Source organism: Leptinotarsa decemlineata, unplaced genomic scaffold, assembly GCF_025532065.1.
Source record: "Leptinotarsa decemlineata unplaced genomic scaffold, Ldec_3_MD MMD2_P_RNA_scaffold_9, whole genome shotgun sequence".
Lineage (NCBI taxonomy): Eukaryota > Metazoa > Arthropoda > Insecta > Coleoptera > Chrysomelidae > Leptinotarsa > Leptinotarsa decemlineata.
In genome coordinates this window covers 14,652,684-14,673,239 of record NW_027412536.1, presented here as the reverse complement: position 1 = coordinate 14,673,239, position 20,556 = coordinate 14,652,684, and the positions used below count along the sequence as shown (strand labels likewise).

Sequence of the window (20,556 nt, the reverse complement as noted above, 5' to 3'; positions counted from 1 at the left end):
TATTCGCTTTCAGATAGTTCTTTGTGGTCGACGGATCAGGACCTCACTAACTATGGAAATTATGTCTATGCTAGTTTCCCTGTGGATGTTATAGTTTATTTTCATATGCAGCCAAGTACTTTCCGTTTCAGCTGTTTACCAGTGTCTAGAGTTGAATGTTTACTTCAACTTCCATCTTTAGATATTGTTTTCAGTTCAAAAAGAGCTGAAGATGAATTACTATATAGGTAGGTACAGAGTTGTATCTGGTAACATATTCCATATAAATTTGTTATATTGTGCACCTGTTACAGAAAATATTCCAATTATAGTATAGTTTTATAAATAACGTTCACACAAAAATTGTTCTATAAAATCCCACATCAATGACTTGTTAAAGTTATCCATGAACTTTTTGAATAACTTTCAATTAAAAATTGTAATTATTTTGTTGATTTTTGTAAAGTGAGGAACGTAAGACAGTTTTTGCTAACAGAAGAATTAAAAAAATAGTAAATCAAAGTGCGGCACTTGCAACATATTCTCTTTTTCATTCAGTCCTAGGTATGGTATAATCAATTGGAATAATGCATCAAAGGTACATCTTCATAGAATATTTGTCATTCAAAAATCTGCAGTAAGAAGCATAATCTCTGCCAATTATGATGAAAAGTGTCGACCAATATTTGTAAAACTTAAAATAATGACTCTATATTCAGTTATTATCTATGAAAATCTGCTTCTTGTACAACAAAACTTGATGAATAAAGTTGCTCATAAGGATATACACCAACATGATACAAGAAATAAATCAAACCTTGTTCCTACAGCTAATAGGTTGAAAAGAACAGATAATATAAGAATTAAGCTATAAAATGCCTTATCTGCCGAATTTCGTAACTTGCCATTCAGAATATTCAAAGACTTATTGAAGAAAATATTAACCAATCATCCTTTATATGAAATTGATCAATTTTTCAAAGTTATCCAAGAGGAAAGAGGCACTTTTGTAGTAACCAACCGAATTTTTACTCAACTTTGAATATAATATGTTAGCTATGTGATTTATGATTTATAAAAGCTCATGGGTTTACAGTTTAGTCAATTCTTATAAGATTGGAATTTTATCCTGTTAACTTGTATTTTTTGTAACTCTAATTTATCTACAAGCATTTTTTTAAAACTATATTGACGAATCTTATCAAACCCATTTTAGAAATTGTATTGACGTGTCTAAAAACTGTGTGTTTCTTGAGACTAATAAATTATTATTATTACAAATAAATTTTAAATCAAACTTCTTTCCTAATGTTAAAATCCACAAATGTCTTCTATAATAACAGCCTTCAGCTGAGCATCCATCGTTTTTGATTTGAGTGGAGGGATCTTAATTACATAGGTTAAAGTGAGTTTTTTTATTGGATTGGATTCTGCTAGCTGATGAATACTGATGAACTACTTCTCAACAAAAGGAACTATTATTCCTTAGTTCCTGAATCTATTAATTTCTAAACATTCCAGAAGATTGAGTCTCAAACAACTCTTCTCTTTTAAATGTAAAACGTTGTATTCATGATTGAACTCGTATCCTTCTGCTAAAAGGTGTTTTGCAAATGTGGAATTGGTCTTTCTATTCACTAAACTACTTCTATCTATACTCTTTACTTTTTTGGGAAAATGTTCTCCCTGTTTGGCCAATATATAGTTTTGGGCAAGAGCCAGGAGTATATAAGCTGACTTGTGGCTCTTCCAAAACTGTATATTGGCTAAACAGGGAGAATATCTTCCCAAAGAATCAAAGAGCATATATGTATATATATATATATATATATATATATATATATATGCTATAAAATATATATAAAATATGCTATATATATATATATATATATATATATATATATATATATATATATATATATATATATATATATATATATATATATATATATTATAGTTAGAAGGGAAGAGGGAAGAATGTTTAGAAATCAATAGATTCAGGAATTCAGATAATTTACTGAATGATCAATTAGCATTGAATAACTCCCCATTACTAAATATTTTTTCAAATGTGGAAACTGGGACATAAGCTCAGGTAATTTCATTCATTATGGATTTTCATTAAGTATCGGCCAATTCCATCGTATATCTTTTATCACTGATAATGAACTTCTTAATATCCCTCAACATTTAGAGTTATGTTTACTAACAGCTGTATTAATTTGAATTTTCCATGGATATTGGTAATGGATATTTAATTTTTATAGTGAATTTGGCGATGGAACACCTAATACAGCAGCTACTGCTGTGGGAGGATTGAGTGTAACAAGTTGTCTCTCTGATTTTTCTGTCTATGTGTTTCATCCATATGGAGGCAAAAAATCAGCATTGAAAGAAGCACAATGGTCTCCATTATCTGATAGCGAACGGAAAGACTCCCTTTCTATAAACGTAGAGTTTGTCAAGTTTCATTTATCACGATCAAGAATGCTGAACTTCAAACAAGAATCTGCAAAGGGCAAAGGAGGAGATCAGAGTAGAGCAGTCATTAGGTTTTCTAGTAAGACATATTTGTCAGTGTGTTTTGAACAATTATTAAAATGATAACGTTATATTTCAGCTATTATTGATATAGGATCAGCCTCTTTTAAATATGACATGAGGAGACTAACGGAAATACTAGCTTTTCCGAAAGCTTGGTACAGACGTTCCATTGTAAGGAGAATGTTTCTTGGTGACTTGAGTATGTCCACACCGTTTAATGATGAAGGAGATGTACCATCTTCACATTCGACTTCACCTGGAATGTCAAGAAGTCACGAAAGGTAATTTATAGAAGGTTTAGAAAAAAAATATTCAATCCAGAACAGTTTTAAAACTAAACGGTGTAATGTTAACTTTTGGTGTGAAATTAATCTAACAAAAATACTTCTATACAATAGAATTGCAACAGTCTGCAACAAGGGTGTTGTAGTTGCAGAAATAATAATGAGTAATGAATAGATTTTATTGAATACAAAAAATGTACCTAAATGTAACAAATTAATGAAAATATTTATGTAGTAGTAGTATTGGTGAATTCGAAAAAATTGAAATGTATGTAATTTAATTTCTAGATCAAATAGGCCAGACAAGTCCCCTCTCTTGAACAACAAAGATCGCCTTAAACTGAATTTAGACTCTGAACAATTGAGTCACGGAAAACTGAAAGATCTTGGCAAAGTTCCAAGTTCAGATTCCACCCAAGAGACTCCAAGTCCATCAGAACATAAAAATATGAGTGCATGGGAGACATTGGTATTATTTGCTGTCAACTTTAAGAAGTTGAATGTTCACATGAATATGGGTAACGTCATGGGAAACGTTTCGTAAGTTTGATGAATGTCATAAGTTGAGATTGTTGTTCAGTATTTTTTTTATAGGTGGATGACTAAAGATTTTCGCAGCGATGGTAGACTTAGTATCGGTTCGACAGGACATAAAAATCTATACATAGGTTTAGGATTGGGAGGGTCTAGCTTAGATGCAAAAGGAGGCATAGTAGGCGGAAATATTGAAATAGCCCATATTAATACATACAGTGAGAAATATATACAATGAAATATTGCAAATCATATTTATGCTTATTGTGTTCAGGCTCAATAAGAAATTGGAAAATGACCGCTGAATTATATTTTATTTTGAAAAATAAGAAATAAAACTTTCTGTTTTTTACCTCTTTCATTTGTGACTGATGTTACTGCAGTTTCATCCTATAAAGACATTTTCAAAAAGTTTTATTTCTCATTTGTCATGATGATCTCTTACAACATAGTAACGACGACCTTCATCCATTAATTTAATTATATCTTATTTTCAGTTTACATTCGGGAAGAACCAAATGTGGAGCCAGATCATACAGTCAGCTTGAGATTGAAAGCACTCGAGTTGAGGTTAGATTACATGGCAACCTCAGTTTTGATGTGCCGGGTCAGTGATTTGAACGTTAATTTAAGAGATGAATGGAAATTGAATAATGTTACATCTCGTGAAACTTTTATGCCTACAAGAAGGTGAGACTTGAACATTTTATAAATACCTTCAAATCTAGTCTAAATTCTTATGATAATTCATACTAAGTGGCTATATTTATGTGATGAAGAAATGTGATCTAGAAAATTAGTAACTGTTAGTAAGTGTATATCTAAATATAGATATACATCAATGATGTCATTGTAAAATGTTGTATTTCAAAAAGTGCTTCTTTTCTGAAGATACAAACAACTATATAAATCATTTCTATAACTGATACAGACTTTATATCTATTTTTTGATGAAGAAATTTGTCTCTTCTGCTGACATATGATATATTGTAGGATCATGACCACCAATTGACGGATCTAAGCAGCCGGTTGGCGTCAAAATTCATATTCAAAATTCAAATTGTCTTATGTGAAAAATTGTAAACAAGACATTTTGCAGACCCAGATTTGACATGTTTTATTTTTCAAATGTAGTAAACATATCAATAACAAAACTGTTACCAATAACCCAGCTAACCAGATGACGTCAAATATATGTCAGATAACTAGGCTGACGTCACCAAATGACGTATTTATGACCTCTCAATCACGTGAAAAAGTCACAGGCCTTTGACGGCAATAGCTGACGTTTATTATCTGACATCCGCTGACATCTTGGTAACGTCATACTGACTTATATGACGTCTTAGCAACGTCGCACTTATGAATATGCCGTCTTGGAAACGTCACTCTGACGCATAGTTTTTGTCATGTTTTTGTTATTTACACTGCACTATTTGGAACCTTTTGTGTAGTAATGAATACACTGGAGTTTTATCCCAACATCAAACCGCTATTTTTAAAACGTGTCAAGGTGTTAAAAATTGTGTTTGTGTAACTCCAGTGTATTCATATTTATGATGATTTCAGAACTCCTGTACTTTTGGAACTTCAAATTTTTAATAATTCTCATGTGTACAATGAATGATTGTTCAGCTAAAGATAAGTGAAAATGGGAAAACAAAAAGTATAGACTTGACTACATTGTGAAACATGCTGAATGACATGTCATATACTGAAATCAATATAAAATTTCATTGTATATGTGAAAGTTCAAGCTTTTGATGGAATAGAAATCATACTAATGACATGAATTTTTAGAATGCCAATAATATCACACAATCAAAATATTCAATAAGTAACACAAATATACATTTATTCATTAAAAAAAAAACATTTTTCAATGGTGTCCAATTATTTTGTTTTTCATATAGCATTACTAAACCTAGAAGTACAAAAACACTTTTTTTTTAAGTGAAGGAGTTTCGTGACACAATTAATAGCGATTCTTACCGGTTTCACAAAAAACTTTTTGGATGCAATACAATTTCCATGTGCTTACATCCACAGCTTCCTGTCGTTTAACGATTTTTTTAAATAAATTGCTGTCTGTAACAGGTGGCCAATAAACTTCTTTCTCCTAGGGGTCAGCCAAGATGAAGGAACAACAACCAGACCACCTTCTTCAAATTCAATCACATAAAATGGCATCTTGATTTCTAGATCTCGATTACAATCTTGAGTTCTAATATCGGCTGTTGCCCACTCACCTGATTTTATGCTGGTAACGTGAATTCGAACAACACTGCTAGTCTCTCTTGTTCGTGCACTTTTGATAACACCAATGCAATGATAATATTGATAATAATGGACAGTCACCTGATCAGGACCAGTATAATAGAACTCTTGTCTATGCAATGCACCTGATAATTAAACAAAACAACGTCATTTTGAGAGCTGGGAGCGTGGAATTTCTGCACATGCGCCAATTTAAAAGTTTGACTCTCAAGAACAACTCTCTTAGTGTTGTTTCTCTCTTACCTCCTTCATTACTATCCAAATTGGAAATGATAGTATGTCGTTGTCGGATATAACTCTCCATTGGCCAAAGGTAATACCGGTTAATTTAAATGTGCCGGTAAACCAAGAAAATACAGAAAAATAAAACAGAATATACAAAGAATCTTATTCGGTGATATATAGAGTATATAATTTTTGTGATGGTTGTCACATAGTGCTCTTGTAGTATTTGATCCAGCACAAATAAGACCTCTCTTATATATTCATTATCTCTTCATATATAAAAAAAAAATCCCGAAATAATATGTTTTTCGACACAGAAACATTGGTCGTGAAATGACTGAGTAAAGAAGTTGAACCAACGTCAAAATATGACGTCGGAGGAAGATCACAGAAATGACGGCTTTTTGACGTCATATTTTGACGAATAATGACCTGAAAATGACGCATTTCTAACGTCATCATTCGTTATCTGGTTAGCTGGAAATTAAAAAAAAATCATTCGATAAATTTGTTTTAGAGAAACAAATGACTTTTAGGACATCTATTATTGCACATTTCGTGAGGCTGTTGAATATCACTCTGATACATTTACATATGGTTTTTGTCATATGCGCAATAAATAAAATACCAGTTTTAGAATGACGAAAAAATATTGAGATTTGAATTTTCAGACCAGCGAATATTTTTATGCATGGAGTTCTGGGTTGGGATCAACTACAAATGATGATATCTAAATCAACTACAGCAGATCTGTTGAAAATGTTCAACAAATTGGAAGAATTTTTCTCTCAGCAATTCAATAGTAGCAAAAGGGCTTTCAGTAGCTTTGCAGGAAGTGGCAGAGCTGCGAGGATTGCTCCGCAGAAAGGTAGGTTGAAGAAATGTATGAAGTGAAAGTGACTGAAACATTTCAAGTGATAATGGGTATATAACACTGTCATATATAAGATTTTTTTATAAATTTTGTAGAAATACTTGAAAGTTTTTATCAACATTTATTGCAGTTCGAGAAACTCCAGCAAATGTCCAAGCACAACCAACTAATACATCAGATGCTAGACACCATAGGCACTGGCAAAAAGTACTTTTGCAAGTTGCAAGGTTGCAACTTAAGACTATGCACATGCCTCTACCATCCTTCGGTACAGTGCTAGGTGGTACAATGGAATTGCAAGGAAATAATATATCTTTAGCATGCTTTCATGGTATTAATTTTAAAAGCAAATCCTGGGCGCTATTCAGTTTGAAAGAGCCATGTATTAATTTCAACACAGAAAGCCAGGAAATACCTTCAGCTACATCAGGTATGTGATCATGTTGTTCATTCATTTCTTGATTATCAGTTTGTGAGTCTTATTCCCGAATTTTAAAGATTTAGAAACAACATAGCCAAATAGTAAGCTATAATGGAATATTAGCAAGTATCAAAGATGTAACTCTAGGAGTGCCTTAGGGTTCTGTTCTAGTGCCCAGTGTTATTTCTTAACTTGATAAATGACTTGTCTGTATCATTTTCTGAATGTAAAATAATCATATTCGTTCATGTGTCAAGAAAATAATCAGAGATATCAATAAAAATAAATACAGCAGTAGATAAATATAACAATACAACTTACTTACTCTGAATAAATTGAAATCATTTATTAAGAGAGATTTCAGCAGTGATTGATTACCAAATGGTATTCAAGCAGCTAGTGCAGTTATGTTTGTAGGGACATCTTCATATAGTCTACAACATACTCAACTCTGCATATTATTCAATAAAAGATTGAAAACTACTCTAGATAAATTTAGATTGTTGAAGGTCTGATTTTCTTCGGCTTATTCTCACGTCAACTTTAATATCATATCTTGGATATATGCCAGTTGAGTAGAGTTTTTGTTGCACAGAAAAGAGTTAGTAAGATTGCTATTCAATATGGGAATTCAAGGTAGTTGCAGACAAATTTTCCTAAGAAAGGGTCTCTTCACTGTACCTTCTTTATTTATGTTGAAATGTGTCACTTTTGCACAAAGGAATATTAATATATTTTCCATAAATCTCGTATACATGGTAGAGACTTTGACATTGAGAATGTCTCCACCCAAAAGGCTCACTTTAGATGCTCCCCATTATTATGTACAATAAACTGTTACATTTATTAACATTTCATTCGATGGAGTTCAATTACCAAAAAGCGATGTCACGAAAAATTCAGACCTTCATTTCGACAAATCTCTGCGATTCGGTACACATGTTTCTCAGATTCTTAAGAAGGGTTATATTAACTTAAAACTAGTAGGTTTAAGTAAAAATCTTTTGAACAAAAAATAAATAGAATTTTACTCTGCGACGCACTGATACTATCTCATGCCAATTATGCAGATACTGTTTATGGTCCAGTACTCTTGAAATCTGATAGGCAGAGACTTTAAAAACTGCAAAATTCGTGCATAAGACTCGTCTTTTTGCGCAAGGAACATGTGTCTCAATACTTGGGACAACTTAGGTGGTTGAACATGGGTGCTAGATGAATACTGCATTCTGCTGTTGTATTCTATAAAGTCATCTACTGGAAAACCTGCCTACCTATTTACTAAATTGTCCTTCAAAACCGATATACATAATCTAAATTTGAGTTTTAAACATGTTTTGACCAAATCAAACATAAAATGTCAGTTTTTTGAGGGTTTTTTTCTTATAACATTGTACGCTTATATAATCAGCTTCTCATCGAATTGAAATCACTACCACCACTTAGTTTCAAGAAAAATCCGAAGAGATATATGTTTCAATTCAGTTCTCTTCTTCAATAATATTAATCTGTACTTAATATTCATTTACAATAAATATCTTTTCACATTTAAAGTATTAAATTATCATCTATTCGTTTCTCGTCTCCCTTTCCTGTTTTTCTCCCGCTCGCTTTTCTTCAAGTTTGATTGCAAAATATTTTGTAATAATATGGGTCAGCTGGTTGGATGGAAGAGCAATTTCTGCCTTGATTTATCATATGCAGATGTTGAATTCTGCTTCTGCCATTTGTTAGGTTAGGTTAGTATCTCTTATACTGATCAACCTTCCAATAAGAACATTTATTATTAATATTATTTTTATTATTACCTTGTTGTTATCTATCCGAAAAACTTTTTGAACTTTTTGAAATTGAAATGAAGGAAGTTTTGCATAACACTTTCTCCTGGTATTTTGAAAGTATTTCATAGTATAGCTCCTTCTCATATTGTACCTTGTTGGACAGTTATATTATTGATATAAATTTTAATGTTGCGAATTTTTAGTTCACGTGAATTATATTTATTTATTTTTTTTTTATTATGACTCGGCACATATACCCAGTGTATCAAAGTATCAAATGAATAAATAAATTAACAACAGCTGAAAGGTTCTGTATTAGTATATTATACAACGATCATGTAATGATGGTTATTAAGACACGAGCATTAACCGGGATACGAAACGAGCCAAAGGCGAGTTTTGTATGGTATATGCGAGTGTATTAATAACCATTACATGAGAGTTGCATACGCTATTTTTTCTAAACCCGATAAATAATGAAAAACTATAAATATTATATTTGAATTGAACACATTTACATTAATTAACTCATATTTTTTTAAAAAAAAACACAAACTTAATGGTATTATCATGGATATATGAAAACTATAAAGATTCTAATTATATTTATATTGAATATAACAACTGTAATTAATCTGATCTTTTAAAAATATTGGAGTCGATGGTATTCCTTCTATATCGCTGTTTTCAGATATTTTGATAATATAGGTAGGTAATATGAAAACTGATTTTGACAAATAAAGCAATTAGTTACTTAGGTTAGAATCTAGGACAAACAAAGGAACAGGATTCTTGATTGAAAAATTATGGGTTTCTATTGGTTGATAATCTGTATCGTTATGAAAAATCTGTATCATAATGGATATCATTATGAAACGGATTATGGTCATATAAGTGTATTGTTAGAGTACGGGTGTAGAAAAAAAAATAATATACTTATTGCGTTTTTTTTTATTTAACATGTATGTTAAAAAAATCAGTTTTCCGTTAACCAGCTGTCGCCCCTACGAACGACAACTCTCAAAAGTCGAAACATGTGCGAGCTAAGGACTAACGAGGTCTTACCTTTTAACGTGTGATTCCTAACACCTTTTAACGTGTTAATGTGATTATCGAATTTCAAATTATTATCAATGTTGAAATAGAAGGTAAAACTGGAACCCCTGGCGTAGAATGAACCCAAAACAAGCACTTTTTCCAATCACCAGATACGTAATACTCTTTTCGACGCGAGTTTCACCAATCAAGTTGGCGTCTTCAGAGGGTATAGACAGCGGAAAGCGACTCTGTTTTATACTATGTAGTGGTGTCATGAGGAAACCAAATTATTCTCCAATAAAAATATTGATTGACAAGTGAATAAATCTTTCAATTATTAACAATACTTAAGAAATAGGTCTAAAATTGGATGGATCATCAAATCATCACCTTTATGTGGAGAAATGACTACTGTCGTTTGTAAAAATGGTGGAAATTTACATCATTTTATTATTCGTTTCTTATCAATATTTTTCAATATAAACCTCGAAATTTTGAGATTAAAGTATAAATTTTTAGTTTAAAGTCATAATTTCGAAATAAAGTCGAAATTTCGAGTTTTGAAGTCGTAATATCTAAGAAACAAATCACCCTTCTGAGTTTTCTTATAAAGCATAGTCAGGTAGACTTTCCTATATTCTCAGTGAAATAAAATCCACTCCAGAATTTTTGTTGATACTCACATCGTTCATAACTTTTTTCGGTTCTTTGATATTCATCTATTTCAAAGTAAAAGTGTTTGTAATGTAAATACTTTTCAGTTATTTAAGGGTTCTTGTGAGGGGGCAGTGTTTAGCGTCATTCTCTCAACACCTGAACAGAATAAATTATTGATCAGACTCCATAGAAGCTTTTCATTTTTAGTACCATTTCCGCAAAATTCAATGATAATTTGACAGGTTTCTTCCCATTACCAGCTTTAATAATTCGATTATGGTATATAGGTAAGTAATAAACTAAATCGCGAGTAAAAACAACTTTTCAACTCGTGTTGAAATCGATCAATTGATCAGAAACTGAATTGGAGAAAGGTTGGAAACGAATTTGAGGTCAATTTAGAAATGGAAATTGATCTTATGATACAAAGCAATGTTGGTGATTACTTGATATGGTTACAATTTCACTCTTGTGCATTTTTTATGAAACCACATGTCAGTTACATATTGTTATGGTTTTCAGAGGGATCCCAAAAACAAGACGTTCATGTTGTTCAAACTTTGACGTGCAGCTTAGGACTAAGCACTCACAAAACCCATTTATCAATGGCAACTGTTTGCAAGGTATCTAGAACTGTCATTTTTCCGCCACAGTTCAAATCTCTTCAAGAATGGTTCAACTATGCATTTGCTAACAGTCAAATTGATGGTAAGAAGAAAATTTTCTATCCCGAGGTTGATAAAAAAAATGTTTTTTGAAACTTGTTTTCAAGAAATAATAAAATACATCAACCACTTATCGTCAATGCTATCACTTACAAGGCTTCTTGAAAATTATGTAATTTAAGTGAGGTGATGTGACACCTAGTTCCGAATATGTTTCAACTCTTCAAAAATTCCGTGAATATTGATTGAATAGACAATTGAAATATCTTCTAATTGAATCCAAAACACATCTGATGATTCATATGAGTTTGAAAGTCTTGTGCCTCAATTTGTTTTAAAAGAGTTGTGGCATTGATTTATCACTTCCTAAATTTTTGACACTGTATTACCTTTCTAATAAATTCACTTCATTCGCAGAAGTAGATAAGTTTCCATCACTTGAAAGAGAAAAACCTGATGGGGGCTCAATGGAACGCTCCAGGGGTACGTCAGCTTCTCCAAAACTGGTTGATCCTAATCATAATCGAGAAGTCATTTTTGCCCTTCCAAGCTTGCAAATACATTTGAAAACTGAACATCTACAAACTGCGGATGTGCCAGATTTGTCAGGTGAGTTGAAGATTCTGAATAATGAATAACTTAAAACTCTTTCGTTTTTGAGGATGAAAGGTAACCAAGTTAAGTAGGTAAGGTCATGTTGAACTTACTAATAAAAAAATTATATCGATGTTAGGAGCCCTATATAGAGGTTCATGATATTCAAGTTTAAATATAGATACTTATTTCACAAGTCATATAATTTGTCTAATTCTTCTAAATCTTTTAAGAATAAGGGGATTACTTTCAAATCCATTCAAGAACTGCAAAATAAATCAATAAAAGTAATATTTTCACACAACAGATCTCACAAAATGAACAATACTCAATTATACCTACTCTTAAAGCATTGTGATACATATAAAATAAAGAATAACATTCTTAAAAGTAAGGATAAACTTGTATTCAACAATGAATTGTAAGATCATAAATAATTTCCACTTAATGACAGTTCATACAATTAAGGGGCTGTATGATCCCCTAACTCAGGCTATAAAAGTTCCTAATGAACTGACATTGAGGGTGCATTATTATTATTTGAGGAGATTGAAAATACATTTCATAAATGAAACTTGTACTACAGTGAATTTTTGTGTTGAACATACATATAATTTTAATGTTTGCTTTCTTCATGGATTTGTTATACTTATGGAGTCCCTGGACCAGAAATTCTGCTGACATTATTGTCATATCCAAATTCATCTATAATTTGATGTTCGGACTGTTATATGTAGGTATATTTGTTATTTTTCAATAAGAAAACTCAACTGCCCAACTTCAAAATAACAAAGATGATTATCACAACCTTGAAAATTCATTACATTGAGTGTGTCTATTGATGTATCATTTATGTAGTTAGCATGTTCATTGTGAAGGTGAGGTTAATCTTATATTTGTATGTTCTGTTACTATTCAGAAAACAATGTGTTTCCGGTAAAAAACAGGCAATATACTTAGACTTAAATCGTTGTATACTGCTGATTATATTCTTCTGCTAATGCATCAGACGTTATTTAAATTTTCATAATGTTTTAATAGTTATCTTGCTATTCTGAAAATCATGAAAACTGGTCCAGTCGTTTTTGAGTTATAAGTGGTATAAATAACACGATACTACGACCTTTATATGTATTAGATTTATTCACCATTGACGATACATACCATGGTGAGTCACAAACGATTAGATGAGTAGTATAAATATGTATAAATTTACAGAATGTTCATGTTTATATATTATGTCATTAAACAAAAAAGATAAAATCAAAAATTAACATTTGCATATATACAAATATATAATACACAAACTTATATATAAGCATGTAAAAATCTTTATGAAAACATGTTTTTGAATATTGTAAGATTGAATACTGTAAGATTTTCACTGGACAGATCTATTGAAAATACTTTTACCTAACCAGAACAAAAATTATGTGTCTTGACGCGTGTTTCGCTAACCAAATTGGCATCGTCAGGAAACAACTAGTGATGGAAAAGTGTTTTCAATAGATTCATTTTACGCCAGAGGTTATAAATTCTACTTGTCATATATACTTTAATGTCTAATTTCAATGATTATCGATAAAACATTCTCGGAAACCATAATTTCTCTAATAAAAAGTCTTTCACTTCATTTTGAAATATGCTATTCCTGTAGTTTGTTATACAGGGCTATTCAAATTCGTTTCTGTACATGGGGATCTCGTAAACGATAAGAGATAGAGTGTCGGTTAAATTATGGCAAAGTTGCGTATTTCAGAGACCTATTCAATGATGTAAAGAAGATGGTATTGGAAATATACAGGAAAAACCAAAAAATCCCCTATAGCTTCTTTATTCGCAGACATATTGAAAATCTGTCCACATTTTGCTATTGGCACTTGATGTGGGCTCTCAGAATATATCCATGAATCTTTTATACAGTGTGTCATCTGACTTGGGCCACCCCCATCTTTGAATTTTTAAATACGGACCTGTATTTTTTGTTGTAGTTTTTGGATCGTAGACGTTCACTTCATACTGAGAAATTAAATTAAATTTCATATTTCGGGATGTTTCTGCAATATTCGATTATAATTGTGTGAATTATTCCCTTTTAAATTACGGTCCTGGAAATTGGTTGACTGAGTTGAATAAAAACATAATAGCAACTTTCACGTCTCCCTATATATCGTAGAGTTTTTTGAGAGTTTTTTTTTCATTTTTAGGTACCTATTCATATTTTTTTCATTGCTCTGAACGTTTTCTACGATGAACTTCGAATAAGAAAACCTTTTATGATTATTTGAAACATATCTACATAAAAAATATATTATATGTGTTTTAATGAGCAGAAAAAGAAATGATAGCAATAATAATCCGAAACGAACACTATAATTGTAATGAAAATTGAAATGAAGTCATTTATATAGGTACCCAAAAAAATTATTGGCACAATAAATATTCGAATTGGACATTTAGAGACATTTTTAAACTTGGTTTTTCATATTATTTATTGCCCTTAATACACTTATTTGCTGCAGTGTTGCGAAATCATTCAAAATCCTCAATATTGAGTCTTCCACATTTTCTGTCTCTCTGCCAGCGTAAATCCTATTTTTTAATGCCCCCCATAAAAAATAGTCCAAAATAGTAAGATCTGGTGATCTTGCAGACCATCTTATTGTCCCATTAATTGCCTTGAAATGGAAGGACTCCAATTTGAACATTTATTGTGCCAATAATTTTTTTGGGTACCTATATAAATTACTTCATTTCAATTTTCATTACAATTATAGTGTTCGTTTCGGATGTTATTATTGCTATCATTTCTTTTTCTGCTTATTAAAACACATAAAATATATGTTTGATGTAGATATGTTCAAATGGGTAATCATAAAAGGTTTTCTTATTCGAAGTTGATTATAGAAAACGCTCAGAGCAATGGAAAAAATATGAATAGGTACCCAAAAATGAAAAAAAACTCTCGAAAAACTCTACGATACAAAGGGAGACGTGAAAGTTGCTTTTATGTTTTTATTCATCTCAATCAACCAATTTCCAGGGCAGTAATTTAAAAGGGAATAATTCACACAAATATAATCGAACATTACAGAAACATCTAGAAATATAAAATTGAATTTAATTTCTCAGTATGAAGTGAACGTCTACGATCCAAAAACTACAACAAAAAATACAGGTCCGTATGGGGGTGGCCCCCAGGGTGAACACCCTGTATAAAAGATTTATGGATATATTCTGAGAGCCTACATCAAGTTCCAATAGCAAAATGTGGACAGATTTTCAATATGTCTGCGAATAAAAAAGATATAGGCAAAAAAATAATTTGGGATATTTTGGTTTTTCCTGTATATCTCCAGAACCAAAAAAACTATATTCGATTTCTTTACATCATTGAATAGGTCTCTAAAATACGCAACTTTGCCATAATTTAACCGACACTCTATCTCTTATCGTTTACGAGATCCCCATGTACAGAAACGAATTTGAATAGCCCTGTATAATGCAACACGCATTGGAATTTGTACATTTTTCAAACCTCATCTTTCTATGTTTAGGTATTCACAATTAGTTCCAATGTCTGATATTGTGTTGATGTTTTACAGCGTTACACTGATAAATCAGTTATATTCTGTCTAGGAAATATCGAAGAAAGAAAGCACCCTAAGAATTTTATTTCCTCTGAAAATCAGCATTAGTAAAAGCCTTTGGGAATCAAAAACTTTCAGAATTCTCTCACTCAACCCCTCTCCATATTGATATGAGAGTATTCCAAAGCATAATAAATGATCATCAAGAATGACTTCATTTGTTTGATAGCAAAATAGGCTTTATTTAGATTTTAACTTTCAATATGTGTGAATATTACTGGAGTTTTATCTCAACACAAAACTGTTATTTTAACACCTTGACACATGTTTCCATCACCAAGTGATCATCTTCAAGAGGAAGATTAAACTAATATGTGTGTTCCAATTTAGACCCTCATTCAATGAGTCCCTAAGAATTTTATATCTGAATTTTGTATCAAAAAGGATATTCGCCATTCAAGTTTCCAAACCGAAGAGGCAGCATTCCATTCTTCAGGCTGGTAAAGTGCTTGTTGTATACGGCGGTGTTAACTTGCCAGACATCAGAATTCTTCACCCGCCCGAGCCAATTGTGGCTTTAGGAGTCTATTCTTGTGGAACGCTCTGCGTGCTCTGATTGGCTTCATTGGTGGCATGATTCCACGCTTCTCTTCAACTAAGTCAACGAGAGGTAGAATTGCCACTTCCACTACTCAGCAGACTGAGGAGTAGCTAGATTATTTTTCCGATGAAGATAGGCTACACAATCCCTCTGTAGACAAGTCAGCGGATTGGGTCTTCGAACAGGTCATTTGTGGGGACTCTACCTCGTGTTCTACGAACCATGTGTTGAGTCTAGGTTGTGGTTAGTCCCATAGACCCACAATTTAGAGTTCTACTTTTCTGGTGCGCCTGTGCTGCCAGTTCAGTTTTTTTCAGTGTCTCGGATGAGTGGTGACACAACTCACAAAAGGCCACAGATGAAATATGGTCATTTCTATTTTATAATTATTATACTTATTAGTATTATAACTATTGAAAGATAATATTTGTTTTATAAATATTTCGAACATTCTGGCAATTTAAAATTAATATTTCACATCTTTTTATATATTTTTTGCAGATGAAAAACCCATGGTTGAGTGTAGTTTCATAACAGAATTTGAGGATCATATTTTCGTGACAGTAGATGCAGAGGCGTTCTTCTTTTTACATGATTTAATCACGTCTTATCTTAAGGAGAAGGAACGAGTGGTGAGATGAATATGTATTTTATTTATTGTGATTTTGGACTTTTCTTATTGATAATTTTCTTTCTCCCTAACTGATTTCTATCAATCTTTCCTCTACAATTTGACACTAAATTTTTAAAATTCAAGCTATGTTCAACTAAATAAGTTGTGGTCGAACAGGAAAACTATTTTCTCTTTTTTAAAAATGAAGAACATTTTGAACACTTGAAATTAGAGTTTTATGGAATCAGTCCCTTAGAATTTCTATTCGTAATATATCAATTTTATTCTAAAGATCAAAACCTAAATTAATTTTTTCGTATATTGGGTTTTTCTCAAAATTAATTTTATTTTCATATCACAGATTGTTTTTTTTCAGCTTGGTGGTATTGAGAAACGTGCGAATTTGGAGCAAGATAAATTGAAACAAATGAGTGATACTCCAAAGAAAGGAACCATCGATGTAGATATATTCGCCAAAGATTGGCGTAACTTTGAGTGTAAGACTTGGCATCTAGAACCGACAGTACGTTTGCTAAGCGTTGCAGGAAAATATATTGAACCTTATGGTATCGACTACATTTTGCAAAAGCTTGGATTTTCCCATGCGAGAACGACTATTCCAAAATGGATGCAGCGTGGTTTCATGGATCCTTTGGATGCTATTTTGGCGGTGCTGACTTTGAAAATGGTACAGGTTGTGAAGGGTGATGGAAATAAAGAAAAAGAGAAAGCAATCGAGTTGAAAAAATAGTTGTTGTACGACTGTCAATAATAAAGCATTATTTAGGTCTATCTTAGCACTAGAGTTAACAAATTTAGACAAAAAAATATGTGTCTAAGATTTCAATGGATATTATTTGTTTGAATTGTGATAATAGACTGTGACTAGAAATTTTGTGATAACATGTCAATGTTAGAAAATACATGGTATCGTTGATTATTGTTGGTGCTTATGACAATGTTTTTTGCTTTCAGTTTACTTTATATGTTGGTTTGTATTTATTTTTCTCAAGATTTTTCCTGAAAGTTATGTTTTAAAGTTGGTTATATTTTCTATTTTACGACTGATTTTTAAATGATATTATGAATGATTAAAGGTCATCTAAAAAAAGTGTATCATTTATCATTGTGGTTTGTCATAATCAAAAGTCGAAACTTGTGGAAGTTAGGAATTAATTTACTTCGTAACATAAACAAGCCTCATTTTGATGTTGAATACCTCAGTACAAGGTCATTTATTGAAATGGGTTTGGTTAATGCATTGAATTTACTAACACGTTTTATACATTCCTTAACTAAATTTAAGTAATAATTATACTTTGAAATAAACGTTCGACTATGCTTCTATGGTATTTTGATGATTTGTATTGCAGTTCTTCCATAATGAAGTTGATTCAATGATTCAATATCCCCTGGAGCTTATAGCAACATCCTTTTTTGTAAGTAAGTAAGTAAGTAGTCTTTATTGAATAGGAATAATCTTAATATTCACAAAACAAAGTTATAATTCTACAATAAATGATTATTAAGTAAATACTATGTCAACACATAATACAATAAATGAATCCATATTTAAATTCAGAATAAAATACATTATTAACAATAAACAAAGTAAGATTGAGATAATACAAATATCAAAACTATACAATAACTGACTCAATTCAGCTGAAAATCTATAATACAATATAACTACATTTATAACAATCACAAATATTTTGAGTTTTTTCTTAAACGATACAAGTGTATCACATTTTTTAATTTCATTTGGAAGGGAATTATATTCAACTAAATCTCGTATGAATAGTGAGTATAATGGTATTAGCTCTATCCACATGAAAGTTGTTCGCACTTCTAGTACAGTATTCGTGGACCTCATTAAATCAATGTTCAGTCCATGAATTTCCTAAGACTACAGATTATAATATCATCACTGTTACAATCAAATCCTGTCAGCTGCAGAAATCTAGCACTTTGAAATTATATAGGGATTTTAGTGAAACAACACTTCTTTTAAATGAAGTGTTGTTTCACCCACAAGAAGTTATCACCAACGGAATTCTCTTTCTTCTCTCTATGTACGGAGCTTCTGAAAAACTACTTGCTTAGATAAGTTAAGTTTATTCCATATAAACGCCGTTCTCCAAATGAAAGAGTTCTTAAACAGTAAAGTTTGAGGTGTACTGAGTTGAACCTCGAAACGATGAGCAGCCAGAGTCCCTCACGTATTTCTGATATGTATTGCTCTTGGTGGAATCAAATGTGCCAGGTCACTTGAAGACTTTCCGTGAATCTATAGAAGAGAGACAAATCTCCAACCTCTCTTCGATGTTCCAGACTATCAAGGTTGCACGTGATGTTTGCGTCTCCAATCAGACGGATAGCTCTTTCTTGGATGGAATCCAGCAGCTTCAGGGTATGTTTGGGGGCGGAGCTCCATACATATGCGTGTTTCTTTAAAAATAATCAAAATATAAAACAAGTGCAACTAGCTTGTCTTCTTCCAATCTCAGCGGCTGCTCATCAATATCTTCTACGGGTATATTAACAAGTTCAAGTGTGGCTTGGTAATCAGCTGGACACAAAAGACTCTGGTTGCAAGTTGGTCGACAATACAGTAGCATTGGAATTAGTTCAGACTTTAGGTACTCCCACTTGCGCCGGAAAAACTACCAAACACAATTTTTTGCAACTGCAAAAAAGGATGTAGTGCTAAATGTGGTTGCAAAAAAGTTGGACTACCTATTATGACGATTACAACTCTTCCAACTTTTTGAATCGTTATATCTCGAAACGATGGCTCTTAGGAAAAAACTATTTAGACATTTTTTATAGGTAATCTAATCTACATTTGTTGTCTGAACTAATGTTATGATAAAACTAATCGTTTTGCCGAAAATCGTAAAAACCCGTTTTTGTGACCTTTGACCCCGAGTACAATATTTTACAGGTATCGGATCGATGAGGAGTTTTTAGATTTCATTTATGATAATGTTTTGAACAATCCTATGAATTTTTTAATTTACCTGGATAACAATGCTTTCAGTATGTTAGGAGGAAGTGTAATGCAAAAAGTCGTCAAGATTGTAGTAACACTTCTGTAAGAGTAGTTTCTTCACTTCACTTCGGACTCGAATTTCCTGATGAATGGCGACAAGTTATTTTTACAGTTTATTGCAATATATCGTGGGGAACATCTTATGTGGAAAATTCCCATGGCGGGTATCCAGCATGAATTTCCAAATTTGTGACAAATATATTGATAGGTATATTGATTTTTTTTTGGGAAAAAGTTACACATTTCAAGATAAACATAGAAGAGGTGCAGTCAAGAGGCCCTTTCTTAGAAAAATTGATGTACAACTATCTTGAGAACCAATATTGAATATTAATTCTCATTAACAACAAAAACTTGAGGGTCTTCCATATATGATATCACTATTCAGTACTAGTAATTTTTATTTTCGTATCTTTCTTTCAGTTGAATAGTTTTCTAATGAGACTCCCAAATCACGAATCAACTTTGAAGCGTCATGCCTAAAACTAGATTTCAAATAATGAAATTTCTGTATATATATATGACGATTTGACGTCCTGAATAAGCCAAGACAACGTTTCGTAAAAATATATTCATCATAATTACCGGAAAATGTAGCTAAACTTAGGAAAGGTAATTTCAAATCAACTGAAGGATTTTCAGTATCATTCTGTCATTTCAAAGAATTGCTTGACATCTGATGTTCAAACGCTGATGGCGATAAAGCTTGGAATGCATCTTTTGAACCCTCTAACCCAAGAAATTACATCATAAAAATAGAAATTTCTTCTCTAGTAGCTACCTCCAAATGTAGACAAAATTCTGATCTTGGATGAAAATACGTC

At 31.8% G+C, this 20,556-nt stretch overlaps 1 protein-coding gene across 1 annotated transcript in view; it reads left to right on the top strand.

The window, feature by feature from the left end:
- The window catches only part of tweek (transmembrane protein KIAA1109 homolog tweek), a 112,842-nt gene extending 95,051 nt beyond the window's left edge, over positions 1 to 17,791 (top strand). Inside the window, 12 exon segments of the mRNA XM_074170681.1 lie at positions 14 to 227; positions 2,247 to 2,539; positions 2,600 to 2,804; positions 3,096 to 3,347; positions 3,402 to 3,559; positions 3,839 to 4,031; positions 6,515 to 6,711; positions 6,848 to 7,147; positions 11,137 to 11,322; positions 11,697 to 11,888; positions 16,566 to 16,696; positions 17,054 to 17,791. Of these exon segments, the coding sequence (XP_074026782.1) occupies positions 14 to 227; positions 2,247 to 2,539; positions 2,600 to 2,804; positions 3,096 to 3,347; positions 3,402 to 3,559; positions 3,839 to 4,031; positions 6,515 to 6,711; positions 6,848 to 7,147; positions 11,137 to 11,322; positions 11,697 to 11,888; positions 16,566 to 16,696; positions 17,054 to 17,428 (2,696 nt within the window). The 3' untranslated portion in view covers positions 17,429 to 17,791.
- The last annotated feature ends 2,765 nt before the right edge of the window (positions 17,792 to 20,556 follow it).